Genomic DNA, 27,455 nt, shown 5'->3' with positions numbered 1-27,455 from the left:
CTTCATCAAGCAGTAATCTTAATTGAAGTAAAGGGATCGCAGCTGCAATACCTTTAAAATTTCCCTGATTTATGCACAAATTGTTATTGAGTTGTATGTTAAATCTTAACTGATATACGCAGATGGAGTTTAACCATCAATAGCCATCAATGGAACGTATGGCGTCAGCTCCGATTAGAAGTGCAAGCCAGTTTCCGTTCGCAGGAGGGGACTGGGACAATAAGGAACTTTGTGACCCGCAGGAGGAGGCACGGGAATGGCACGACGAGGGACTTTGGCACGGATGGCTCATCATAAATACAAAGCAGGCCGGCGCTATGTCAGGCAGCCTTCGACACTTTTATTGGGCCGGTCTGACGGGGTGGACTGCTGGCCTTTCTGCAGGAGAATCCTCCATTTCCGGGAAAGGGGTGGGCGTCATCGATATGCCAGCAGCATCCTGCACTTGCCGCTGCTCCTTGCTATTTTGTCCCCGAATCTTTCGCCTACGGATTCCTGCTGCTAGTTCTGGACCTGTTCTTTGCGACAGGCAAATGAAATTAAAAATGTTTATGATGCCACTACAAGGATGGCAAATAGAATGCTGAAAATTTAAGCAGCTGCATAAAGTTGGTTAATCCGCCAGCTGATTAAGACGAGATTGAGTAACGCCCGGGGTCGGACACCTCTTGGCATTAATGGCGAAGTCAAAGCCGTAGTCTGTATAAATTTTATGACCACTGACGGGCTACACGTGCTGCTTGAAAATGTTTATGGCGCCCACTGTGGAAAACTGGAAGCTGAGGAAAAGTGCAGCTCGAATATTTTCTAGGGCGGAACTCTTGAGCTAAACGAGTTAGCATTTCGGGGGCGAAGGGCGTTTGCAAAAGTAGCTGGCAAGTAACAAGCTTAACCGCAAAAGTTTTAAATAAACTTTTGTTGCTGTTGTTCCTGGCAAAAATATATTTGCAGAATGCGTCCGCGCGAGCGGCATAACTATAACTTCCGATTCCGTTGGCTGGCTTTGGATGGGAATGTAAATGGGCGTGTGGATGGGCCGTGGTACCCACTGCCTTGTAATACAGTTAAATATAAATTCAAAAAATATATACGAGTGTGCGGGGTAGTTTGGCGAAAGCAACTTTGTTTGCCTCTATTTTCCTTGTCGGTTTTTACTTTTTTACTTTTTACTTTCTGCCTTTTCGCCTTGCCCATCTTTTTCTGCTCTTTTTGCTTGCGTTTTTTTTTCCCAGGCTTTCGTTACTTATGCAATTTGCATGAGGCGGCAAACACCCACGAACAACTAACAAGTCTGCTAGGCAACAACAACAACAACAACAATAACAACAACAACAACAATGGGAGACGCAGCCAAACTTCCGCCTGATGAATAAGTGTCTGAAGCCCCCGCCCATCCACCAGTGGGCGTGGTCGTGTTTGCCCCATGTTTAGTTTGCTTAACTGTACGCAGCGCACAACAATAATGAAAACAGCTTCCTAATTGAGAAAATAAAAATCAACAGCAAGGATAACTGCCTCAGCGACGACAATGGGCAGAACTCTGTCAAAAGTCGCTGACTTTACAAATGATAAACTCTTTAAGCATTTTAAAATTTCATAAATTAAACTTTGGAAGTGGCTATTGTAAATGTCTGTTCTAATAAAAATGTAAGTGATGATTTGCCTATCATTAACAAGCACATTGTTCAGATCGGACGAATCATTGGAAAGTTATGACCAATTTTTTAGCCGCCGCCAGATGGCTAATCCATGTGAAGTGCTGTCATATTTCCCCCTCGATGCACTTCTTTCAGCACGAAAACGGTTATTTTATAGACATTTAACTACTGTGGTTATAATTGTTTTTTTTTCCAAATTTGTACCTTTATTAGTGAATGTCTGCTGGAATGCTTTCAAATTTGTTTGTTTATTATTGTTCACAAGATAACAATATTTACTGATTTATATACTATTAGAGATATACGGCAGTTTGTAAAGTTGAGGTAACGTTAAAAAGGGAAAAAATGGTATATAAGCTGGCCCCAGCGTCTCCAGCTCATTTAACCCATTGTACCAATGTGGGGAAACGGCAGCTTCAGGATGAAAAGGATCTGCAGCTGGAGCTGCAACTGCAGCGAGGTAAAGCCGCGTTCTGGCATAAATTTAACGCCGCACAAGTCGGACTTCCGGTCAGAGCGACCGCCATGTTGTTATGCATGCAGTCTGCGCCTGCAAAAATGCAGTTTACCCGAAAAGAATGAATCAGGAGCTGTGCAAACCCAATGGTTACAAAAGGACCGACCACCAAACATCATGCACCATGCACCACTGGGCCAATGCGGTTGCAAAATGAAGTTATAGCAACGCTGATAGCCAAACGAGGGGCGCGAAGCCATATTAATTTCTGCTATCTCGGCGACGCTTTACAGACGTACTGCAAATGCTACTGTGCGCGCAGTTCTGGCAATAAATTTGATTTGTTTAGCAATTTGTTGCATATCGCATTGCGCATACGCCCCGTACATCCATCTCGCCGTCCGCCGCTGTCGTCATCGCTCTAGCCTTCAGTTGCTTTAACGATGAATAACGCTCTTTGCTGGGTGTCCCCTTGTTTTTGTTTTGCCACCAGCCAGTCTATTTGTTGTTCGGTGTTTCTATGTTCCGGCTACATGCGACGTTTATCCACTCCCATTGACAATAAATTATATTGAAATGTCACTGCAACTACTGCAGTCTCTCAATCTGAATGTGGGGGTGTGATTGCATTAGTTACCAGTACCACATTTAATTTTTGGCCACAGTTATTACTCGTCGCGAAAAGTAAATTAACTTTTGGCCGGCAGTTTTATTTGATTAAAAAAAGGATATTGTAAATGTTCTAGATGGACCATAGATGATTTCAGCCTGCATTTCCACGATCTGTGTCACTTGCATCAAACTAGACCTTGCCCCTTAAATGAAGTATCCCTCAGCATGCTATTGATGAAAGTTGGTGGCATCTTTGCGTGCGCTTTATAATTATTAACAATTTAGCATGCACTTAATTTTAATTATTACTCAATTAGGTCAGCGCCATTATAATTTAAGCACCCGGCACCATGCAGATAATTAAGCGAGGGCGAAATGAAATAATTTCCAGGCCGCGAATGAAGTCCTGCCAACGAGACACAACGTCCCATCGACTTGGCCTCGTCCTTTTCCGGAACGGCGCCTCTGCGTTTCCGTTCTGTCTGAGGGCTAGGTCATTAGGGATGGTTTGTGTGCAAATTTGATTTCACAACATTTTCGCAGTGTGCGTTGCTCAAACTTTCGGCTTTACGATGCACATAAATTTTACGACCAAGTTCAAGTTGTAAATAGTTGATAAACTTGGCTATCCGTCGATTCCAAGCCATAATGAAGTGACAAGGGGGAATAAAGGACCAATGGAAGATAGTTATTAAGCCTTAAAAAACAAACACACTGAAGGTATGCATAATAAAAACTATTTTCCAAATGGCAGGCATTATTATTTTTTTAAAGAAGAGTGTAAATATCCCACTTTCAAATCCGTTTAGAATTTGTTTTCATTACTATTAAAACCCAACCAGACGTCAACGATATATCTGGGGAGCGTACATCCCCCAGACGCTGTGATCTATAATTCCATTAATTTTTGTGAAAGGTGTTCCAATTGAAACCGACCAAAGACGGAAGCAATTTGAATGTCATTAGGTGTGGCCACGGGGGACGCAGCCAGCCAGGAAGCGAGGCTAAGTAAGAACCACACAAAAAGACATTCGACTCCATATCTGATTGAATAATAATGAGTGCTTAAGGATTTAATGCGCTCCCGGCAGCTGCTGGGCCCCAGACATCGACTTCAACTTGGGAACAGACATGTAGGGAACATAGCCTGAAATAAAAATTTAGCTCTAGTGGCTTGCACCGAATTAGAGATACCCCGTAGATCCCGTAGTCGCAACCTTTAAGTTAGTAGTAAAATAAAAAACTAGACTAATTTAAATAATTTTATAATTATTTGTTAAATCTAAAACTTCTCAAGAGTAAAGTGCTGTAGTAATAAAAGGGTATAAATAGCTAAATCATTCCCGCCGCTTTGTTGACACCGGCATAGTCAATGGGGAATTCACTTTGGCTGATGCTGATTGCCGAAAAAGATAATAATGAATACGGAAAGAAAAAGGCCAAAACAACCCGCACCTGGTGAAAAAACTGAATATCCTTATCGCACGAATTCAAATTAACCCATCTCACAAGCCCACTAGTGCTGCGTCGTTTCAGATCTGATTTTTATAGATAAGAAAATCGAAACATATTATTTTTAATACAATGAAAGAAAACTTGTAATTTGTAGTTCAAAATATTTTAAACTTCCTCACGTTACCTTTAAAATCCAAAATTTAATATTGGGTACATAATTGTGATTTTTGAATTGGCAAACTAAAAATTTACAGCAGTGTGGCAAAAGAATTCCGAAGTGATATGGACCTTAATTTATGTGGTGGCAGCAAACCCAAAGCATGATAAAGATGAGAATGGTGTTCACTTGAACCATATTATAATTGCCTTCTTGGCCATTACCTTCCCTGCAATGGAATAAAATTAAAGAAAAAAACAAGGGAGAACGCTTTAGTCGAATTGCCCGACTATTAGATACCCGTTACTCAGCTGGTGGCAGTGTGAAGGAAAAATTTCTACACTGACATATATTAGCGGTTTCTGGTCGTTAGAGCGGGTGTATCGGGTAAAAATACAGATAAATGAATTTACTTACCCTTTGATCGGAGGGAGAACATTTTCTTTGAACTGACCCATCACATTTCCTGCTGGATAATATCTTGCTACCACCCAGTAGTAACCTTTTGAGTCCGTGGCTTGACCCATTCCCATTTTATTCGTATTCTTCCAAACGAGGGCGGTGAAATGGCCGGTTTTCATGCTAAACTCTCCCTTTTCAAAGTCGTAATCCTTTATTTCGTCGTACCAGTTTTGGACACATTCCAGAGGCTTATCTGATCTCATGCACAAGTTTTCACCATATTTACCGCCACTACTTGAATGCTCTAGCTTTTCACTAGCGGCTAGTACCTTTTCGAGGGTATTGGTATTACAAGTGAGAAAACACAATGTTATTAGCCAACCACATACCTCGGCATATGCTTCGCATCCCCTTGTGAGTTCGTCGTCCAACTCGAGGGGCGGACTTCCGTGCTTCTTTCTCAACCGATTATGTTCTTCTAGGTGGTCTTCCTTGAGATCAGCTTTAACCGCCACTAACTGGAATACAGGCGAATAGATCAGAATAGATTTGATGTTATCGAATATTTTATTATACCAAGGACAGAGCCATTACTATCAGTATGTTCACCAAACCCATGTTTTTTCTGAATATATATCGTACGAATATCTTGACAAGTTTTCCAGGTTTCTGATTGTTTCAAATATTTCGAGTCTCTGGTGACTTGATTTTACAATGAGTTAAAAATCAATGATGACAACAAAGTTTGCTTTGAATCTAGGCAGAATCACTCTGGTAAATCTGTTTAGTTAATGTTGCAAAAATATTGCTTTTACAGAAGCACTTAGCTTCCTCACTTTACCTTCAAAATCCAAATTTTATTATAAATTTACATAATTATGTGATTTTTGAATTGGTAAACTAAAAATTTACAAGCAGTGTGGCAAAAGAATTCCAAAGTATTGTTGACCTTAATTAGTGTTGTGGTAGCAAACCCAAAGAATGATAAAGATGATAATGGTGTTAACTTGAACCATGTTAAAATTGCCTTCTTGGCCATCGCCTTCCCTGCAATGGTATAAATTTAAAGAAAAAAACAAGGGAGAACGCTATAGTCGAGTTGCCCGACTATTACCCGTCACAGTGGGTGTATCGGGTATAAGTACAGATTAAAGAATTAGCTTACTCATTGATCAGAGGGAGAACATTTTCTTTGAACTGACCGTTCACATTCCCTGGTGGATAATATCTTACTACCACCCAGTAGTAACCATTTGAGTCCGTGGCTTGTCCCACACCCATTTTATTCGTATTCTTCCAAACGATGGCGGTGAAATGGCCGGTTGTCATGCCAAACTTTCCCTTTTCGAAGTCGTAATCCGAGATTTCGTCGTACCAGTCTTGAACACATTGCAGAGGCTCTTCTGACCTTATGCACAAGTTTTCACTATATTTACCGGCACTCTTTGAATGCTCTAGCTTTGCATTAGCGGCTAATACCTGTTCGAGGGTATTGGTATTGAAAGTGAGAAAACTTAACAATGTTATTAGCCAACGACATACCTTGGCATATGCTTCGCATCTTTTTGAGAGTTCGTCGTCCAACTCGAGGGGCGGACTTCCATGCTTCTTTCTCAACCGATTATGTTCTTCTAGGTGGTCTTCCTTGAGATCAGCTTTAACCACCACTAACTGGAATACAGGCGAATAGATCAGAATAAATTTGATGCTATCGAATATTTAATTATACCAACGACAGAGCCATTACTATCAGTATGTTCACCCAACCCATTTTTTTAGTGCCAATATCTGGATAAGTTTTCCAAGTTTCTGATTGATTCAAATATTTCGAGTCTCTGGTGACATGATTATACAGTGAGTTAAGGATTAATGATGACTACAAAGTTGGCTTTTGTATATCTGTAGAGACAAAGTAGGCAAAAGTTTATTTGATAGAATTTTGCCTTGGCTGCGTACGTTTGATGACTGCAAATAAATAAGAATACGCGTTACTCATGGAGTAAAAGGGTATACTCAGTTCGTTGTTATACTTTGTTAACTTTTTTGGTTAAGTTCTTAACATTATTGAATAGATATTAGTCGATAATTCCAAGAGTTTGTACTCTATCCATCAGGCGTCCCTATTAGCTCATACATATGAAATAAAAGCCATCTCATAGCATAAACCTAGTATTTATAACATAAAAAAAAGGATATCATGTTTGTTTATTACGATATCATTACCCTAACTTTGTGTTTAAAGAGCTTGTCATTTTTCAAAACAAACCAGATGTACATTTAAACTATTTAATACTTCTGATGATAGATTCATACAAAACTGGTGCTTTTGCGGCAACTGGCTTGTTGTGTTGACAGCTGCCCGGCGATATCATGCTTTTTGCATTAGGGTACTGACGGATGACTCCAAAGAGACACTAAAAAAAATAAAAATAAATTTTTTTTTTTTATATGGAAAAGCGCTATGTAACTTGCACCAGTTTTAAAATTTGTGTAGTGTGTAGTTTTATTTATGTACGACAATGTCGGTTGAGAAATGGTAATAATAATTTATCTGTACTCATACGAGTGGTGCAGTGTGCAATTATGTTGAGCGAGTAACCGCCACCAGGCCAAGGGGTAATGCGATGAGTCCTGATCGTCAGTGGCAACGGAGCAGCTCCAATAGAGCCACGCCCCAGCCAGATATTAAATTCTTGCTGTTGGTCCTGTTGCTCCACGGAGCTGTGGCAATAAAGGTTTGGCTTTGCCATCAATGTGCGAGGACACTTTGAGGAGGGACGAGCTGTGGCTTCCACACATGTGGCTGATGCTTTGGGCCATCATTGTTGACAACAATATCAGTGGCTTTCGAAACAGTGGCAGCCGCAGGAGCAAAAAAGCAGCTGGAACACGGACTACGGACTAGTGGAACTTACTTTGTCCTCTGCGTGGCTTTGGTTTCTGGTTTTTGGCTTTTGGCTTTTGGCTTTTGGCTTTTGGCTGTAAAATGTCAATTTGGGCCCGTGACGAAGATTTATTGTGCTCGTATTTGATAGGCGCGCTTAAATATCCCATTCAGCACACACATTTCCACTATCAATTTCGATGACACCAGCATGCGCATAATCTGGTTCGTCATTGGTGATGGCGCCCTGCAGTTTTCCTAACTTAAGAATAAATTCTAAGTTCTAAACTAATGTTTCTGATTTTATAATGACCAAGAACTTTAATTAAATGAAAGCATGCAGCTCTTACGTGCAGTTAAGAAGGTTAATTGATTCAGTTTTCAAACGATTGTAAGAAGTCTTTAATATTCCGCTCTTTTCATACTTTTATAATAGTTTTGTAAACTTTTAGACTTAAATCCAGTCATAATTTCAGAACATTCTGTAGGAGCTGCTGGTATTAAATGCATAACAGTCTCCCTAAACATTCAGAGTTGGCTCGCTGCCAAGAGCAGCATTTAAATGAAAGTGGCAAATTCATGCCACATAATGGCTAAACGACATCACGCAAAACTTTTCTTTTTTTTACTGAAATTCCAAGCATCCTAGGACAAGCACACACTCAAATTGGAAGGGAAACCTTCCATAATAAGTGCAATTCATCCGAGTGGCCTCCTGATACCGGCACCGCATCCTGCCTGGGCGATAGTCTCAATGGCGTAGTCCAGGGAGCAGGGAGCATTGGCATAAGTAAACTAATTTCTTTTAATTCAAACACAGCATGTCCGGCCCACCGGCTCTGCTGGACAATGATGGCCAAATGCCTGGGTGCGAACTTTTATGTCGCCGCTTGCATGGACCTCCTGCCAGGTGGTTCCACCCTATTCCGTGCTCCGTGCTCCGGCTTGCCTTTGCCCACTGCCCAGTCCACTTTCTAACCGGTGGCAGCCCTGACCGACATTCGATGAATTGACCAACGTAGCTTGTTATTTTTCGTGTGCAACAGCGCGTTTTATTTGCTGCTGCAGGTTATCAGCCCCCACATCCCGTGGCATTATCCAGATTCAAAGTAGAGATGCCACAGTTCCAACCAGAAATCGTATAAAAATTGTTAAACAACAAACTACACATCAAAAAGACGCAAAAAAAAAACAGAGCTACTATGTTGTTAAAGCTACGAACTACCATTAGTTACAATCAAATTAATTACTCTAATAAGCATAAAATTTGTTCTCTTCTCTGCAATTATCATTGTTAAAACATTCAACTGATGGCTACCGATGCACAAAGTTTTATACGTAAGATTGATCAATTTAAAAAAATTCCCTGAATTTACCATGGTTTTTCGGACCATATTGATTGATTGGTAATATCCATGTATTCTTCTACGTTTACAGTTTGGTTTCTTGTTTTTGTTTATCACTTGATAAAAGAACTGCCATATTATACCATTCTGTAGCCGAAAAAGATCTGTCATAGGTCCTTTTTGGCATCACTAAATAGTGGAGGCTTCCAAAGCCGAGAACACCGTTCCCCTTGCCTTTTTTTGTCTGGCCAAAACTTTTGCTCTGTTTTCGCCAGATTCTGCATTCGGGTAGTTGGACAGCTGACGTCTGTTTTTCACCTGCCAGGTACGCCCCCCCCTCCCCCCTCGGGTTCAGAATCGGATTGGGGATCCTCTATTTGTTTGCGTATGGGAAAGCGCCGGTGTCTGTCCATCTGTCTGCGTCAGTGTTTGTGTGCTCGTGAGTTTTGTGAGCAGGTGTGCGTGAGTTTACCCTAACAATTGTGATTTAGCAAAGGGTTTTAATTAGATTCCCGCTGTCATTCAATGCCTTTCACGATATCTATCCACACACAGCCCACACCCCAAGTGGTAACTAGCAATTGGATAAGGCACATAATTGCTGTTTTTTTCCTCAGTGCATGTTTACTTGAACTCTTAAGCATCGGTTAAGTTAGTCGAACTTGACTAAATACATAATAATAATATAATTTATACATATAAGTACATAATTACCCATACCAACTTACTAGTCGATATATGTATGCGTTCTCTTATTTAAGTCTTCATTGAGAATTCTGTTAGATCACATAGAAATACTACAAGTGCTCGTTGTGGATCCAGTTCGTTTCCGTTCTGACGTTCTCCGTTAATTGGATATTGGTTAATTTCAATGGATCAAGATGAATTCATTTCCAATAGTGAAATCGGCGGAACAAAATTACCATTTTTATCATGCAAGGCAGTAGGAATAAGTAAAATGCTAGACTCTGAACAGAATGATACGAAAGTGGCGCAGTCAAAGAACTTAAAGTTCGCATTCAAAGAGGCTGGCCCAAAAAAAGTGTTCCATTGCGAGAAGCAGAGTGATTTCCAATCCCAAGATACTTGTGCCGGTGAGGAAGTGCTGGAAGAATCACACGAGAAGAGCAATTTGGAACTTGAGGATATTTACGAGGAAGTATTTAGATTAAAGCGGCGCATTGGTCGACTCAATTATCAACTTGGTACCAATATACCGGAATGCCCAAACATCGATCTCTGCCAGGGTGATCAAACATTTTTGATGAATCCGGCGAAAATTCACCCCGACATTCTTCAGATAAAAATTACGAACCATAAACTAGAGCAGCAACTGACTCAGATGCAATCCGTCACAAAATCATCCAATCTGGCCAAACAAATGGCACGGGTTGACTATTGCAGAGTCCAGAAGTTAGGTGATCAGTTGCAGATTGGCATTCAGAAACTAGAATCGTTTAAGCTCAAATTCGAAAAGCATCAAGGACTATGTCTTCAACGGTTTAGGTTCTTGAACCAAGATAAGTTTTGTGGCGGGGAGTTCCAAGATTATATAGAAAAGAGTAATGAAATGATAAGAACTCACCTCAACAAGCAGATATTAAAAAGTGAATACATACCTTTTCGAAGGGAAGCCGCTAAAGTGACAATTTCTTTAAAAAAGTCCGCAGAAAATTTGCAAGATCATCTCACAAACGTGATAAATAACAAAAAACGTGACATTTTTCAGAACCTAAAAAATTCCAGTGTATCCATTCGCTCAGATCCTTAATATTTTTACGTTTTTTCAAACTCCATTTTGGTTTACTTTAAGGCGGCAACACCAAGCATCTGTGCATATCATTAAGAATACCAAGCTCTTGTACCACCGCCGCACAGACCTACTTAGTTCATCGACAATAAACCCACAAAGCCCTCTTTAAATTGTTCAATTTGTCAGGATCCACGGTCCGGCCCTCCATATGCGAATTCCTTGATTATGTTGGTCATCGGAGGAGTCGAATCCACGTGGCGGCATCTGCCACAAATGGTGGTACTCAACTGTACATTGACTAGGAAGGGCATGCTATTTCTTACAAGCATCCTGTAGGCCACAAGGAAAAATAATAATCAAAATGTTCTAATTTCAATATATATATTTTTTGTACGCTGCTGATATATTTAAGAAATGGTAAATATTACGGTTTTAAGAAATTTGCAGTAAATATTATTTCTGCCAATACTTTATGTTCATTCATTCTACTTTTTAACTTCTATAGTACAATTTGAGATTTTTTAATAGAGTATCCCCAGTTTGAAGCTCAGGTGACGTCGGTTTTCTTTATGTCGCTTACGGATTTGGTGTTTGTATTTTTGGGCACGACAACGAAATGTATTTAGCATAAAAATTTACGATAATGAGGACCAAAACAGCAGAGACACAGCGAGCATCGCCACCAAGAGGAAAAACAGACAGGCAGACTGCGCATCAAATTTCGCATAGGCAAATAGACAAATAACTGAGGTTAACCCCAGTGGGTGGGTGGGTGCTTTTGGGAGCGGTGTGGGTGTAGTGTTCCACCAACATTTGTGGCCAGTTTCCAACGCGGTGTCGTACCACGATGCTCCGCAGTCAAGTGTCATTGCTCGGCTAATGTGCAAAGTTAAATTAATATTTACCACGAGGCGTGGTTTCGCCTTGATTTCTTAGGTGGCACTTCGAAAATTGACGAATTTCAGTGCGGTCCAACCAGCATCAAAGTCAACTCCGCTGCTTTTGGGCTGAATTTCCATGCCGCTTGTTTTCCATCAGATTGACAAAGTTTTTGCAGTCATTTATTTAAACTTTGCGTTTGACGCGGCTGGTATATAAGTTGGTTTTAAAGTGGGACAGAAAGCGAATTTAATAACGCGCTAATCGCATTTGCACTGAGCGGCAATCGGCACCTGACTTTCCCGTAAATATAGAATGCTTCAAGTGCATCACTGGCACTTGGCTGCTTTGTGCTCCAAATAAGTTTCCTTTTGCGGGAATTATGCTGCATAACTTGGCTCACAGCGAGTGCGGGTGCAAAAATGAAAATAAATGCAAAGTTATCCCGGGCACTTCGAGTTGGCATTTACATTCTGCATTGGCATTGCCATTTTATTTCGTCGGTCGCATTGAAGTCCATGAATGGAAGGTGTGTGCCAACTAATGCGAGCCTTCCGCAGAGATGCCTTCGCATGCAGGGGCGCACACAATGTGTTACACGGGATCCTTTGGAACACCTTCTGCAACTTTTATATTTAACTAAACCAACAACCCTTTGCGTTGGTCTTGTATGGGCTCAGACTATGAGTTTAGCTGTGACAAATCATTTTAGCGGTAATTGTTTGCTTAGTATTCATATAGGATTAGTTTGATTAGTTTTGCCTATACCTGTTTCGTATTTTTCACAAAGAATACTCGGCTAATCATGAGAGATGCTTTGGCATAACGCTCTCTCTTATATATGAATTTCAAAATACATGTTTTTAATATGGTTCTAGTGACACCGAGCCCCGAAAGCGATTGTGTCTACGCCCTTGCGTGTGTGGGGAATCGCAGTGCAGATGGCTTACGCGACTGTCTCTTTTGCGTCTATAAATTATTCATTCCGTTTGAGATGTTTGATGTGTCTCTAAGAAGCATGATGTCCTCCCCATCGCACATCGCCCATCGGAATGTTGCAGTTTTTGCACTCCTTTCGAATCTCTCGTTGCATCTTTCCTGTTCCCTAGTTTTTCTTACCCGGATTTCATTGAATTCATTCATTTTTTAGCTGCCTTCGCCGCACATTCTGGCTTGTTATTGTTGGTGTTTGCCACAGCTTTGCATAAATAAGATAAACACAAGGATGATCTAAGTGGGCGGTAGGACCCACTATAGTTCCTTATATCCCTGGTTGGATATCCAGGATTCTGGGGGAAAGAGTCCAACGTCCAACACCGTCTCTAGTCGGTGCTGTGATTTATTTTGCACTCAATGTTTGCCAAAGTAAAATTGATTGAAGCGTTTGTTGGCGCTTCAATTGATTTTCAGTACAGTACGTATTCGTATGTTGCAGCACCGCTCCACCCCTCCACCCTATTCCCAATTCCCATTTCCCCCCCAGATCAGTCTTTTTTTTTTGCACCTTATTCTCTGCTGGTGGGCAGCGAAGCATTTCAAGTGCCCGGGTACTTGAGTCCCGGCTTGTTTACAGTGGTTAAATTAACTTTGGTCAATTTGGTTTTGTCGAGTGGTCGGACATTGCATTGAGATGGAGACTCTTGGACCTTACATTCCCCAATCCAATTCGTAACAATGCTTTATAGGAGCAAAGCCTTCACTTTATACAGGAATTTACTCAAGGTTTTTGATGTGCTCGAATCTGGAATTGTGCCTTTAATAAACCTAATTTATGTTATATGAAATGTATATGTATGTTTAACATTTCTAGTATTTCGAGTTTATTAAAGAGGTTATTTAAATTTTAAATTTATTTATTTATTTATATAAATACAAACACAAACCAAGTCCTTAACGAAAGCCCATTATGTTGTTCCATAAAGTTTTTTAACCTTCAGCCCAGTAATTGTTGGCCTGTGTTTGGATAATAGTCGAATAATCGGTTGCCCCTCAAAAGTGTCAGGGGCATGAATTGCAACCATTCATCAAACGCCGTCCTGTGATTTTATTAACCGACGCTGATGGTGATTGAGACACATCTGAGCCATCAACACCTGCAGCCGGCAGTCGATCATCCGTGGCCCATTCCCTATTTCTGGCCACTTAACACCCACCATTTCCGCAACCCACTTACCAATTCCCCAGCAATCACCACCAACTGCAGTCGCATAAATCTTGGGCTGTCAAGCGCAAACAGAAGGGGAGAAACCATCAAAGATGGAGCTAACAAATTAGTGACAGCAAAACAAAAAAAAAAAAACACAATAAAAACAAAAAGCAGGCGGTGAAGAAGACAGTGGAGATATATAATGGCAATAATAATTATGCAGAATATACCAGATATGCGAAGTATACAAATAAACACGCAACGCAAATGTATGCCACTCATTTTTATGAATGGGCATTTATCATAATTAAAAATTCTACCAACAGCGGCAAAGGTTCCCTCATCAAACTCATCGTACCCACACCCACCTCGACCACTTCGGCCGACGTTTCTGACCTAAGACACCACACACACATATATATCCAGAAATCGGGAAGTAGTACCAGGAGAGTGCGTCAGAGGATAGCTTTCTGGGTCTGGGTCTGGGTTTGGGTCTGGGTGTTCCCCGCCAGGCGGAACAGCTGTTGCTGTTTGTTTTGGGACATGTCCACGGACGTATAAAGTAAGGCACTGGAAGAGCCCAATTGGGCAATTGGCCGGTTGGTGAATGCCCCACTGCGCATGTCCGCCGGCAGTCGCACCCAAAGGACTCTCTGCCGAAGAGAGTTCGAGTCTCTTAGACAGCCGTTTTCCGAGCTGGCTGGATCGGATTTTCCCGCGAGCTGGTTGAGCTTTTGCGGGGTTGTCGTGACTGCTGAAGTCACCCGTCGCCACTTCGAATGCCGTTGTCGTGGGCTTCAGTTGTGCTTACCGCTCAGTGTGTGCCGTTGCTGCCAGTGAGAGTGACCCAAGTGACTGTGACACAGTGACTCCAGTCGTGACTGTCGGCCGTCGGTGGTGCGTCTCGGTGGCGTATGCTTGATTTGTGTGGCGCCCTAACGTATGCTTGATTTGTAATACGCGAACCGGGCGAAGTTCTCGCAGTGCATCCTCAAGGATACCAAGCAAAAATTAACAACAAACCCATCATTGAATTGTGCCCCTCCTTTAAAGTTAATCTACACACTCGCTGGTGTGCAGTGTGGTGGCTGTGTGGTAGTGAGCTGCTGCCTGTGTGTGTGTAATGCGTATATAAGTCAGGCAAATTTGTCACGTGTTTTGGATATCTTTTTCTGATGCCGCCCGTCCGGGAATTTATTGAAAAATTGCACAAAGGTGAGCCAATTCCCAATCCTCGCTACATATGGAACACAGTACCCTCTCACGTTGAAAACTAAAATAGTTAAGCAGCTTACGCGCCATGAGGACATAACTATGCGGATGATCGGAACTTTAGCCCTCGCAGAATATAAATAAATAAAAAAAAGATTATTGGACAGGTCAGGGCTAGCAAGCTTTATCTGCAGCTTATTTCATACCAATAGTTCCGTATTTATACATAATAAGATGAATTGTGCTTATGAACAAACTGATTTAGGAAGAAAAAGGATTTCGTTCAAATTGAAAACAAAATAATGAAAAAGGCAGCTGTTTGATTTTTGTAAGGTAAAGAAATTGTACAGAACAATTATTATTATTGCAATAAATAATGGGGTATATTTATAAATACTTTTATTTATAAATAAGCCCCAAATGCAAGAGGTTTACTAAACGCTGAGTTCTTTCGAAAGACTTAGACTGTAAGGATCCCTAAATAAAAGTGAAAGGACATTCACATCACATTAGCAAAGGATTTATGATTATTTTTGCCTGTATTGAGACTTCGGCTATACATTAAATGGCTAATGGTCACCCCAGTGGTTTTCTGAGCCTTTTCGCATTAGCAGCATTTAACCTTTATGCCCCGTAAGTTGCCCAAATTAAATGACAGAATTTGATTAGACCCACACACGCAACCGGCTTTGGGTGCCTTCTCATCCGGCTGAGTGTATAATAAATGAGGGGTTCTCTGGGCTGTGGTATCTTCCCCAGGTGCAAAAGTTTGGCAAACTCCCCTGCTCAATTGTTTATTTAACAGCAATGAAAAATCATTACGCATTTCATATCTGAACTTCAAAAGGTGAAATTCCCATGAAATTATTATATAAATAATTTGAAAAGTTTTTAATGCATATCAAATAAAAGAAACATGAGAAGCAGGGCCGGAATGTGACTAAAAAACAAATGTTGATTTAAAATGCAAAGTGAGATGACAGCAAGGAGAACAAAGAGTAAGCAGGACCTGCTGTGCTGTACGCAATTTGTCCACGTATTATAATTTTTCCCCATTTTTTTTTTTGCATTCTTTTACGCCGCTGCTGGTTGCCCTTGTCCTTGCCCTACTCTCGACCAAGTTAATGTCATTTGCATTCGACCATATACCTACTTTCCATCCGTACATATATTTTTCAACTTTTCGCTGGACATATTTTCTGGTTTGCCGCTCGCCGAGCTGGTCCCGCTTCAAGTTCATTGTGCATTAATAATTTAGTTGTCGTTTCGCCTCGAATGCGAATTCGAGTCGACACCCAGGAAAACTTGTTGGTCGCTTGCCATTTTCCCGTTGCCCTTTTGGCCCGCTTGTAATTTGATTTTGTTTCCCTGTTTTCGGTTGTACTCCGCTGGTCAGCAGCCTCGATGGGAATTGCGGGATGGGAATCCCCCTTTCAGGTCGGTGTCATTTGCATGAGTGCCTTTTAAATTCGGTCCATTCGTCTTCTGTTTGCGGGACTTGAAAATAGGTTGTCTGATTAAGCAAACTTGGCCATATGTTGATAAAGACTCTTTGTGAGTGTTAAATAAATGCTACGACTACAAAGGGTATTTAAAGGTTTCTTTCACTTGTATTCTTAAAATACTACACTTGTATTACTTAATATTACTTAATATTTACCTAATTTTTTAATTATTTCTATAAAATATATTTTTTATAAAATATTAAATTGTTTGGGTTATAATTACAGGCTTATGTACTGGCTACTACTAACTAATGTAACATTACAAATATTCTTATAAAATTCGCACTCAAATTTCAAGCTGTCATAGTCCTGCATTTTTTCTCACTAGTTTAATGACACTGAAATATGACAAAACTGAAATCCATTAGAGGCCCTTGAACTTTTTAGCTACAACACTTCATTTGCACTGCACTTCAAATGATGCAAAAAAGGGACGCGAAGTGGCAGACGCGACTTACGAAATTGGTAGCTATAAAAAATGATATTAAATCGGTTTTTTCATTATTTTGCCGGTAAAATCGCGTTCTTCATCTTGTCAGACAGTTGTCTCAGCCAGACGAATGAAATTCCAGTCGCCAGAGCAATCCCACAACCTCAAGGCTCGTTGGCCGGCGTTCCATTTTCAGTGGCGCGTTGCGTTTTGTCCTTTTCGAGGATTTGGACTGGAACTGTAAGAGGCAGAACACAAAGAAAAGTTCACGGAGGAGCGGGGAAATTTTCGTGGAGGCAGATAGAGCAAGTTGAAAATTCAGAATAATGAGGAAACTAACGAGCCAAGACTTTCTCATTGTTTACTGGCGCAAAAATTGCGCGATTATTAATTTTCTATGCTATTTTGTAGCTTTTTTTGCTGCTCCTCTCTGCTCCACTTCATCCTTTCCGTTCGCTGTTCCACTGGCACAGCAGAGTTTTCTATATATATATTCCTCGTTTTTAATATTTTGTAATATTCGCCCCGTTTTCTTCGCTCTTTTTTGGCGCGTGCAACTAATGGAAAAGGGCGAAGTGTTGGCCCAAAAGAGTTCAGCCAAGAGCCGAGCCAAGTTTTCCGCGGATTTCATTGCTTTCGCCCACATGTTGTGTATACGCCACTTTAACTGACACATTTTCGCCTGGTTATGCCCCACCCGCCTTTTGAAGGTTTGTTTTTCTTCGCCGCTCGCCATGTTTGTTATTTTATTCAACGCTTCTGCTGGGAAAACGCTGCCCGCATTGAATGCTAATGAAAAGGCTGGAATTAAAGTTCCCATTTCCTGCCAAGTCTGCCAAAACAGGGGAGTGAAGGTAGGGAGTAGTTTGATTAGGACCCAGGCCTTTGAGCTGTTTCTAGAAATATGAAAAGTTTCAGTAAAGTTGATATCATTTCTTGGTAGTTTCTACTCACCTCTCCTAAGTAGTGACTAACACTTGTTAACATGTTAAATGTTCCAAAATTAAATCTAGTTGCTCGAAAGAAATGAAAATAAAAAAAAATACATTTCAGCTCCTACAAACACAGATTTAATTACAGATTTTAGGTAGGCATTTGCGTGGGAGAAAATCGCCTGGAAACGCATTTAGTTTTCTAAAGGCTCGCCCCTCACTGACATGTGGGTAAATAAATTTTTAATTTAAAATAAACACTGTGTATTAAATTACGAGTGTCCCTAACGGAAGGGCGGCCTGATGAGCTCGACTGGCAATATCCGCTACGAAGGATACACACAAAATATGGAAACTGGCATCAAATCCAATTCGTTAATATGAATATTTGATGAAATCACTTCCGTTCCAAATGCTGCAAAAAAGGTCGACCAGTCAGTGTCCCCGATGCTTTTCATCATCATCGCCATGACGATAATGATTCGAAAGTTTTTCAGAGCGTTGGGTAAGAACTTTTTCCGAATTTAAAACTTTAACGCATTCCCCAATGCAAGTCATCGAGTTGGGTGCTCGTTTCGTTTGAAATTATTCGTCTCGTCTTTTTTGAGTTTTTGTGTTTTGTCCCCACAATAACCACAATTTGCAACTTTTTGCGGCACTTGTCAGTGCGAAAAATGTCAAAATGTTTGCGGGTCTGAAATTTATTTAAATATTTCATTTGTCACACATTTAGTGCTGGCCCACCCAGCTTGGTATATGTGGCATTGATTAATATTCAAATTTAAGGGTTATACTTTAGTCATTTTTGTTCGTATTTATTTCCCCTTAACGAAATCTAAAAGAAAGTTTATCCCAGGGCTTGTGCCGAATTGAATTTTTAATTTCCATTGGATTTTGCCCTTGCTCCTTTTGTTTCGTTATATTGCGTTTCTTTTCCGATGTATGTTTTTTTTTTTTTGCCATGTTTGCTTGTTTAACTTTTTGAAGCGGCTTCTGGTTGGCTGTTTGTTCGGGCCACACATGTATGCAGCCATTTTGGTATACAATTTTAACGAGGTGCGGTTGTTGCTTCCATGTATCCTGCAAAACGGACTCGTGGCCTCTCTGCTTTGTTGCAAAAAATGTCACGCATTGTTTAATATTAATTTCATTTTCAGTACGCTACAACACCGCGCTGCCGAATATTGTTTTCAAGCTGTTGCCTTTGCTTTAATTTGCGGGCCAAATTCCGCGGGGAATCCAAACAAATTTTATTTCAATATATGTGGGTTTTGGCGTTATTTATTTTGTTGTATTTTTTGTTTACAAGCAGGCCCTGAACTCTTTATGGTTTTTTTAAAGTTTGTAAATGTTAAAGTACTCTTTCAATACCCTTATTACGAATAATTGAATGTTTTAAATTATTTAAAACATGTCTAAATTATCTATCAATTCGAGTGGCCACATTTCGCCCTCACTGCAAAATAAATGCGATATTTAATTTTTTACATTAATTACTTATCCTCATTAGTCCGTCGTCGCACTGGAATTCTCTCAGGCATGAAAACTGCAACATATTTACCTATCGAATCAAACTGAAAATTAGTTGAGCGCATTAAACAATAGAAAAATCATTTTATTTAAATAGATGAAAACGGGAACTGCTGCAAAATGGGCTAAGGTAAAATGGGAAAATGGCAAATGAGCCTGGACAGTAAAAACCTAAAAAATTAGACAAAGCAGCTCAAAAACCCGACCCAAGTGAAAGGAATCGGTAGCTCTCACACACCGAGTGTATGAATGTGGGCCACAAAGAATCCTACACATTCCCCACATAAAAAGAAAGTACAAGAATTTGCAATTTTTTACCATTTGTTAGAGTCAGAGCCAGACAATAAATCACCATTAAATAAATTATGTACTCTGCTCGTCGAAAATTTTAAATGTCTCTCGCTGTCCATTGTATCTGCACAGCATAAAATAGCTAAAAGTTGTGGGATAACCGCCCCATTTTGGGGCGGAAAAATTAATCATTCAAATGTGCAAAAAAGTTGTTGCACAGTGGAAAATTGTAGTTCTCGAGAAATATTTCAAATGTAACTAATACTGTGTTCTTGCGATGCATATATGTACTTACATATATGAATGAATTGAGGATTTGACTCATAAACAGGGATTAATTTGAATTCACGCTTTCTAGAATCGTTGGTATAATCTATTGAATGAAAAGGTATTCTAATTCACCGTATATAGGGTTTTAGCAGACCATTGAATGCCATTCGGGTGACCGTAATATTGAGTTAAAAACATCCTTTAGATAAATACCTAAATTTTAACTACCCCAAATTACCCTATTTGTAATTATGGCTCATTATTTGAGCTGACTAGGATAGGAAGTGTAGTTCATACCGAGTTCATTAGCTCCTTGGAAGTCGCACCTTTCCGCTCCACTGTGCAACAGGATGCAACGTCAGCCATTATCATTATTAGAACGACGTTTATCAGCGGCACTCGCAGAACCGCCCACCTCACACTACCTCCTTTCACCTGCGTCATTGACACGTTTTGTGCGTGCTGCAGCCTAATACCGCCCACCACCCACCACCCGGCACCCAGCACCCAGCACCCAGCACCCATCTCCTGCCAGCAACCAACCACCGGAGCCTGATTTTCCACCCAGACAAGGTGTAAACATTTATGAGGCTTTGCTTGTTCTTGCCGTTGTTACACATTTTTATTTCCATTTCTTTTTTGCCAACGCTGCAAGCGACACAAATTTATTTCGCAGCATTTACACACGTGGCTTTGCTGTGGAGCAGTGAATAAGGAAGCTGGGATACGGGGATACTGGGATGATGGGAACTGGTATCCTGAAATGCTGATGCTAAGTTCGCCACACGCCACGTTTAGCGCCCGCAAATTTGAGCTGCTCTCGTTGGGTTTCGCTTGCCACATTCTTCAGCGACCACAAATTTTCTTGTAGTTATTTTTCTTCGCTTAGGGGCTGTTCCCTCCCCTATTTGTTCTCCTACCTTTTTGTTTCACGTGGAAGAGGGAAGGATGTGTTGTTTTCGGTGTGCACCGAACTTCCCAAAGTCGAAATCTATCTGTCTGCATTGGTTTTATGTAGAGCCTGTAGAGTTATGTATTATTTTCAGACTCACATATTTTTGCATACTTTCGTTTTTTATAAGCATATAATATAATACAACAGAGCAGTTAATATATTTTGTTTATTCCTAATAATACAGTGGGTATTCCTATGTCGGAACCCAAGTAATCGCATCACTCCATCGAGAGTTTCTGGGGACTTGTGAACGTGCCATGTTTTATTTTTACAACTTCTTCTCGGGATTCGAGCAAAAAAGTGGGATGAAGAGGATGATGGTGAAAAAGTGCCAACAAAAAACAACAAGGGAAGCAGCAACAGGGACATTTTTGGGGCCGGCAGATAGGAACTGGGAATCAGCTTTGACTGCTAAAGTGTTCCAATTTTTCATGTCCACAGCTATGCATATGTAAATGTGTCTACTTGCCCGCCTATATCGGCTTCTTCCTCGGAATGCCCTGCGTTTGTTTTCCTTTCCTTTTTCCAACGCCCTCTTCTCCATGTCACAATCCATCCCACTACCGACTACCCACTACCCACTACCAACTTCCTTTGCCTTCCGCCGCCACTGTTTGTTTGAGTGCGTCGTCTTCCGCCTTTCCGTTTCCTTCTGATGGCGCAAATTACAACGCATAATTTTCACATTACGTCAGCGCATTTAGATGTAGATGTGTGTATATGCGTTGCTATATCCAACTTGTCGGTGTGTTTGGGTGTACTTTCAATTTTTTCAGCCCGAGAATGCGACTTTTTGTTGCCTTCTGACGCTGGTTAATGTGGCGATATGGAAATCAATATTCCTAATGGCTGTCAGGCGATACAGCCGACAACAGGATCCCCAGGATCCCTCAAAGGGGGCTGGCACTCACTCGACATTCGACATGCATAAATACGTCGGCTCCGTAAATATTTAATCAGCCCCAACGTATCTAAAATTAATTAAATCGATATTGAACGGATGTTAAAGTGGCGCGGTGGTTTTAAAGGGGAATGCGTGAAAAGAATTGTTCTAACGTATTATTTAATATTCAAAGCAGTGCAAAGACGAACTTGGTATGTTTTTAAGAAACCATTAGAAGAAAGAATTCTCTTATTCGCCATTCAGGAGCATATGACTTTTATTTTATTAAACACATAATGCTTCATTGTCTCAAAAAGTGGAAATATCTTAAATGAATTCTATTAAAACTGCAAGAGTGCGTACCCTGTGATTTTTTCCCATGTGTCCCGCTGATACTGTGGCCCTCACTTTCCGGCATATTTGTCAAAACTTCCATGCCCCACTTCACCGCCCGAGTGGCTTAGAGTCCTTGCACGTCCTGATTGGGTCGAAACTTGGACCAGCATGGCATAAAAGTCAAAGCCGAAAAGTGAAGTGCACACAACACTAAACAACACGAGAACGAAAAACGTCACAACAGAACTGAGAAGGCCGAAAATGTTGGCGACTGAAAACGGCTAAAAACTCGCGGTAATTTGAACCTTTTTCCGTTTGGTTGATTTCTGCCATTGCAGGCCAGCAGAGAAATCAAATATCAAAGCGAAAACTTTTCCTCTACACGTGGGGGAGGGGAAGAGGGCTGGAGAAAGTGGGGAAGTGGGGCCGGAATGGGCGAGACTTTCGAGACGAGGTGGGCATTCAACGCACGAGTAATCCTCCGTAGCAACAGGTTGCCAGGTTTTTATTTTGACAACTGAATGGGGCGAAACAGCAACAACAGGCAAAACAACAACAAAGTGGGGACAAGGGGCAGGATTAGGGTGGGGCGAGGACGAGGACGAGGACGAGGGCAACCTGCAGTTGATTTGAAAATCAAACTTGCATGAAACAATGCCAAACAATCGGGCCAAAAAGGAGCAAAAAGGAGCAGAAGTGGAAAGCGGGCAGACAATAGAAAAGTTTAAAGTCGTTCAAATAAAAGGATTTGAGCAGTTTAAGCACAGCCCCGCAAAATGTTCGATTGAAATAAGCTACTTTCGCAGTCATTTGGCTGTGCTGATTTGGGAATTGACTTTTAGTTAAGACTGGGCAACCCACGTCCTTCCACACAGGATGTAATCTTTCAACTTAACCGAGATTTCCACTTCGTCCTCGGTGGGTTTTTCAGCTTTTCTTTGTTTTGTTTTGTTTTGTGCCGGTCGCTTGGGTGTTTTCTTTTTGTGGCTCTCACCTTTGCAATTACCAGTGGACGAGACTCGGATGGAATTGAACCGAAGTGAACGGTTTCCAGGTCAACCTCGTAAGTTTTCCCCATGCCGAAATCTTCGCTTGTGAATTTATTTTTCAAGAGATATCCGCATTTGATACTGGTCAGTCAGTTTGTTATTGTTTTGGGGGAAGTCAAAAAAGAAAAAATCAGTTGTGATATATGAGCAGGAAAAACAGCGAGCCTCTTGGAAACTCATTAAATCTCTGATTGCAGCAATTGCCATTGAAGCTGCCACTGCTCACAAAGATAATCCCATAAAAACAGCACTCAGAATTCGACCATATTATTCCATTTAAATTGTACACATCCCGAGTTGCCGATGCTAACCTTCCACTCAACGGAATTCATTTCCACATCACCCGGCAAAAACCAGCAATGAAATTAAATACGTTACCCAAAATAAAATGCCAAAAAAATAAAAGTGCAAAATGGAACTCTGACTCGACTCACTCCAACCTTCGAATAAAAGTCCTAAATGGGGCTTCAACGCCCTGAGATGGAAGTGGACGTAGAGGCAGAGGTGGAGTCACTTATTTGCATTTTAAGCCCTACCGGCGCAACGAGCCAACATGAAGAAAATGAAATCGGCACTCTGGCAAAAAAATCATAAAATAAAGGATTTCCTAATTGCCAATTTGCATGCAGCCGCTTCTAATTTTTGCCCATTCGCTGGATAAATAAACTTCATTTCGCGCTGGGGGTTTTCCCAATTTCATTTTTTTTTCGATGTTTTTTGATATGCCCTTACATGAGGTAGTTGGAAACTGGAAACTGCGGTGAATTAATAACAAATGTGTGTTGCATTAAAATTGTATGCTCTTTTCTTTATATATGTAGAGCAAATTGTATATAACACTAGCTGTTTACATTTGGTTTATATTTTCTCATTTCAAAATACATATATTTTATAGTTAACATTTTTTCCATGTTAAGATTGCCCGGTCGTTTTTCATATTTAGTCTGCCTATATTACACAATTGGTTTGAATGGCTCCATCAGGGTATCGGACTAAGTAAAGTCTCATATTTTCGCACTTGTTTGTTTATGAATTTGTTTATTTAGTGAGCGGCCCCTGCCTGTCGACATGCTATACTATACCACACAGCGGGCCAGAACCGAATTCTGTTGGATTCCAAGCAAATCTTATTTGCCCATAGCCACGAGACCCACCCTCCGCCGGAGTCCGTGGCCAGGACTCCCCGCGCTGGTGGGCAGAAATTCCACGGTTTTGTTTTCGCTGCCTGCGCTGCATATTTCGCTCCGCTTCCATGTCCGGGTTTTTTAAATTTGCCCAATTCCAGGCATGATATGTGTGTGTGTGTGGTTTGGGGGGCTGGGCGAAAAATTCGTGCCTTATTTGCCTTTCAACTTGCCCGGGATCTGCGTCGTTGCCGGTGTTATTTATGCAAATGTCAAATATTTTGATATTCCACTGCCATGTGAATGAAAGCAAACGGAAGTACATTATAAAGCTGCCCATCCCCCGTTTGCCAGCGTCATTGCCGTATTATTTGGCCAACCAACAAGCCAAAATGTGCCACTAATATGTCCGCCCAGTCGCCCCGCTTCACCACCGTCCCTGAGCATCGGGCAAGTGGAGTAATTATGGCATTTTCGAAATTCCTCCCTCCATTCAACCACCCAACCACCACCCACTCACCTGAAAGCCTCAACATTTTGTTGCCAACACGAACCGCCTTTGTTGCCTTTGTTCTGCTCTTGTGGAGAGCGGGAACCAATGGGCAAAGTTAATTTTTTGAAATTATTGGCACGTTGGGTGAATTATTTCGTAGAAAGAATTTTTAATATCGCACTACAGTTACTCATTTCATGCTCGGGCAAAGGCCTGTTAAGTTTCCCCGTAAAACGTTTGGAAGCAATTAAATAGATGATTTAGTTGCCCAACCAGAAAGTCAATTAGTCAGTGCCCCCATATCAATATCAATCACTAATAATTTAAATTCCCCAATGGGAGAGATCAGTACCGGACGAGTGAGTCGCGGTACAACTTTGCCCAGATGGTGCCAACGGGATGGACAACCACTTTGCGCTTTCCCTGAAAGGTCAACGACTCGTAGTGGTAGCCGTCGATGATCTTTGCGGAGTTAAAGTTGCAAATGAAGGGCAGGCTGATTTCGTTTAGATTTACGTAGTAACAATTAATCGTAAAGATCAGCGGACTGAATCGGGCCACCAGTTCGTAGGCGGCTGCCAGTTTTTCGTTCCAAATGCAGACGGAGGTAAAAGTAAGTGGCTCCTTAGCCTGCAGCTCAACGACATCCTTCATGGTGCGAAAGGTGTGCAGGGTTATGACACCAGTGGGTCCATCGGCCAAGTAACGATGGGTCAGGTCGTAAACCAGCAGGGGACTAGCATTACCAGGAACCGTCTTAGGATTTCCCACTATTGTTTCCGCCTGTAACTGATTAAGTCGCTCCAGTGTCTTTACATAAACCGGATGCTCAGAGATAACCGCGCTCAACGGTTCCATGCGATCCTCCATTCGATCCACGAACTCCTCCAGAATGGATTCCTGCAAGAAAAGAGTGGCCACCGCATTGCAGGCAAAAGGATCGTGTAGGGACTCAACCAGATAGTGCACAGCGCAATTGATGTCTCCATCTTCGCAGAGAATCATCAGCCGCGGCGAGTTCCATCGGTATTTAATTTGCACTTCCGGTTCCGGTTCATCTTCACTCATAGAACTCGATCGGGAATGGTATGACAGCCTGGGCACCTTCTTTGGCTTCTCAGGAGCACTATCCTTGGACTTGAATTCCGACTCAATTTCTAGGATCAATGGTACACTGACATCCCGAGGTTTCTTGCAAACCAGATTGTGGATAAATCCATAATCAATCAGTGGAGTCGGAAGCAGAGGATACTGATAAATATATTGAACTGCTTCCTCAAGGCTAATACTGCTCAAAAAGGAAAAGATTAATTTACTTCGATCTGCAGTACTTACTATCGATACCTACGTCGTGGGTCTGCTGCTGTAAATGAATGCGGACATATTTATATTAGCAATAATAAGTATTGTAGTTTTGGTACTAACTTGTACATCATTAAACTATAAACTCCTAAAATTTAGAAACTATATAGATTTAAATATTAGGAGGTAAACTTAACTGATTTTAAAAAGCCTGTTATGTTCGTTCCCTTTCAAAAACCTCGACTATCTGATACCCGTTACTCAGCTAGCGGAAGTGCAAACGAGAAATTTCAAAATTTTTTGGGATATCAGTTGAAAAAGGAGAATAATAATAAAATAAAATACGAGTAACAGGTATTAAAATTGAGAACTTAATCTATCCAAAACCTAAAGATTTAAATATTAGGAGGTAAACTTAACAGATTTTAAAAAGCCTGTTATGTTCGTTCCCTTTCAAAAACCTCGACTATCTGATACCCGTTACTCAGCTAGCGGAAGTGCAAACGAGAAATTTCAAAATTTTTTGGGATATCAGTTGAAAAAGGAGAATAATAATAAAATAAAATACGAGTAACAGGTATTAAAATTGAGAACTTAATCTATCCAAAACCTAAAGTCATCAAAAAAGTAAGTTTGAGCCGCACTTCCTAATCAACTGGAAAGCGTGTCCGCCATGGTATCTCGGTTTCAGATACCTCGAGCCTCATATATCGCAGTGATTTATCAAATCACACTCATCCACACACACAGTTCACACTTGACTTGTGCAGCTGACCGCCCATCCAAGGCTGCCCCCCAACGACCTTATTGTGGGCAGAGGGATTTACAGTTGATTTAACCGTTTAAGCATGGCTAATGCATAATAATCGTTAGCCCGCAAACTTTTCAACCACTTCTGTGGGCATGTGTGTGGGTGTCTGTCCCTTGCCTAGACTCCCGACCAACCTATTTGAGATAGAAATCATGTGCAGTCATTAGATTCTTTTCGATTGACGTGACATGATAATGAAAGATTTTCTTTTGCTCTTTCCTTTGTTTCCCTTCGCTTTCTTCGCTCAGCCTGCCTTTCCGGTTGCTTTTTCTTGGCGTCGCAACTTTCGTGGCGCCCAATGTGCAATTTGTGCGAAAAGTAGGTGTGTAAAATGGCGTCGTGGCCATTGAATGGTGGCAGGTAGCTGCCACTTTGTTTTCCCATTTGTTTATGGCTGACCATAATGACCGATGAAGTGGCAGCTGGCCGCCTCAAGTGGTAGTTAACCAAGTTTCGTTTCGAAATTAACACAAATTGGCATTAAAGTGAGCACGAATATCTATCACGCGCTTTTAAATGTTCTAAGCCGAAAATCGTTGACTGTAAAATCTAGCATAAATTATAAATTTAAACAAGAGACTGG

The 27,455-nt window shown here is 41.1% G+C and overlaps 5 protein-coding genes across 7 annotated transcripts in view; 2 read left to right on the top strand and 3 right to left on the bottom strand.

Annotated features, from left to right (window-relative positions):
* Nucleotides 1-4,309: 4,309 nt before the first annotated feature.
* LOC120451712 (Golgi-associated plant pathogenesis-related protein 1-like) lies at nt 4,310-5,478 on the bottom strand. Its single transcript, XM_039635614.2, has 4 exons — nt 5,318-5,478; nt 5,131-5,259; nt 4,757-5,070; nt 4,310-4,568 (listed from the first exon to the last, which is right to left on the bottom strand). The coding sequence occupies exons 1-4, from the start codon at nt 5,357-5,359 to the stop codon at nt 4,472-4,474; spliced, it is 582 nt and encodes a 193-aa protein (XP_039491548.1). The 5' UTR covers nt 5,360-5,478; the 3' UTR covers nt 4,310-4,471.
* Nucleotides 5,479-5,560: 82 nt separating this feature from the next.
* Nucleotides 5,561-6,616, bottom strand: LOC120451713 (Golgi-associated plant pathogenesis-related protein 1). Its single transcript, XM_039635616.2, has 4 exons — nt 6,471-6,616; nt 6,284-6,412; nt 5,907-6,220; nt 5,561-5,788 (listed from the first exon to the last, which is right to left on the bottom strand). Exons 1-4 carry the CDS (start codon nt 6,510-6,512, stop codon nt 5,692-5,694), a joined length of 582 nt encoding a protein of 193 aa, XP_039491550.1. The 5' UTR covers nt 6,513-6,616; the 3' UTR covers nt 5,561-5,691.
* A 3,221-nt stretch (nt 6,617-9,837) lies between these two features.
* LOC120451711 lies at nt 9,838-11,203 on the top strand. The gene is given in 2 exon segments (XM_039635613.2): nt 9,838-9,897; nt 9,900-11,203. Coding segments are annotated over 2 exon segments (888 nt in total). The 5' UTR covers nt 9,838-9,852; the 3' UTR covers nt 10,743-11,203.
* Nucleotides 11,204-14,545: 3,342 nt separating this feature from the next.
* LOC120451708 (hemicentin-2) overlaps nt 14,546-27,455 on the top strand; it is a 64,211-nt gene continuing 51,301 nt past the window's right edge. Inside the window, exon 1 of the mRNA XM_039635609.1 lies at nt 14,546-14,964. The gene's annotated coding sequence lies outside the window, so the exon portion shown is untranslated. The remainder of the gene's footprint in view (nt 14,965-27,455) is intronic.
* LOC120451709 lies at nt 24,909-26,316 on the bottom strand. Of its 3 annotated transcripts, none has more exons than XM_039635611.2 (3): nt 26,185-26,316; nt 26,108-26,122; nt 24,909-26,047 (listed from the first exon to the last, which is right to left on the bottom strand). In XM_039635611.2, the coding sequence occupies exons 1-3, from the start codon at nt 26,193-26,195 to the stop codon at nt 25,105-25,107; spliced, it is 969 nt and encodes a 322-aa protein (XP_039491545.1). In that variant the 5' UTR covers nt 26,196-26,316; the 3' UTR covers nt 24,909-25,104. The 3 variants fall into 3 exon arrangements, with proteins under 3 accessions (XP_039491545.1, XP_039491546.1, XP_039491544.1); XM_039635612.2 differs by having other exon boundaries at nt 26,108-26,119; nt 26,185-26,207; XM_039635610.1 differs by having other exon boundaries at nt 26,108-26,252.

The sequence above is a fragment of the Drosophila santomea genome, chromosome 3R, assembly GCF_016746245.2.
Source record: "Drosophila santomea strain STO CAGO 1482 chromosome 3R, Prin_Dsan_1.1, whole genome shotgun sequence".
Taxonomy (NCBI): domain Eukaryota; kingdom Metazoa; phylum Arthropoda; class Insecta; order Diptera; family Drosophilidae; genus Drosophila; species Drosophila santomea.
Note: the sequence above shows the minus strand (reverse complement) of the source record. Positions and strands in the feature narration are given on the sequence as shown.

What these genes read in the sequence shown, in the direction of transcription:
- LOC120451709 (XM_039635610.1), bottom strand. Translation starts at nt 26,142, where the DNA reads ATGTCCGCATTCATTTACAGCAGCAGACCCACGAC. An exon ending in TACAGCAGCAGACCCACGAC is followed by an intron (nt 26,048 to 26,107) that starts GTAGGTATCGAT and finishes CTTTTTGAGCAG; the next exon opens with TATTAGCCTTGAGGAAGCAG.
- LOC120451713 (XM_039635616.2), bottom strand. Translation starts at nt 6,512, where the DNA reads ATGGGTTGGGTGAACATACTGATAGTAATGGCTCTGTCGTTG. An exon ending in TAGTAATGGCTCTGTCGTTG is followed by an intron (nt 6,413 to 6,470) that starts GTATAATTAAAT and finishes CCTGTATTCCAG; the next exon opens with TTAGTGGTGGTTAAAGCTGA. An exon ending in GTTCTCCCTCTGATCAATGA is followed by an intron (nt 5,789 to 5,906) that starts GTAAGCTAATTC and finishes ATACCATTGCAG; the next exon opens with GGAAGGCGATGGCCAAGAAG.
- LOC120451712 (XM_039635614.2), bottom strand. Translation starts at nt 5,359, where the DNA reads ATGGGTTTGGTGAACATACTGATAGTAATGGCTCTGTCCTTG. An exon ending in GATGCGAAGCATATGCCGAG is followed by an intron (nt 5,071 to 5,130) that starts GTATGTGGTTGG and finishes ACCCTCGAAAAG; the next exon opens with GTACTAGCCGCTAGTGAAAA. An exon ending in GTTCTCCCTCCGATCAAAGG is followed by an intron (nt 4,569 to 4,756) that starts GTAAGTAAATTC and finishes ATTCCATTGCAG; the next exon opens with GGAAGGTAATGGCCAAGAAG.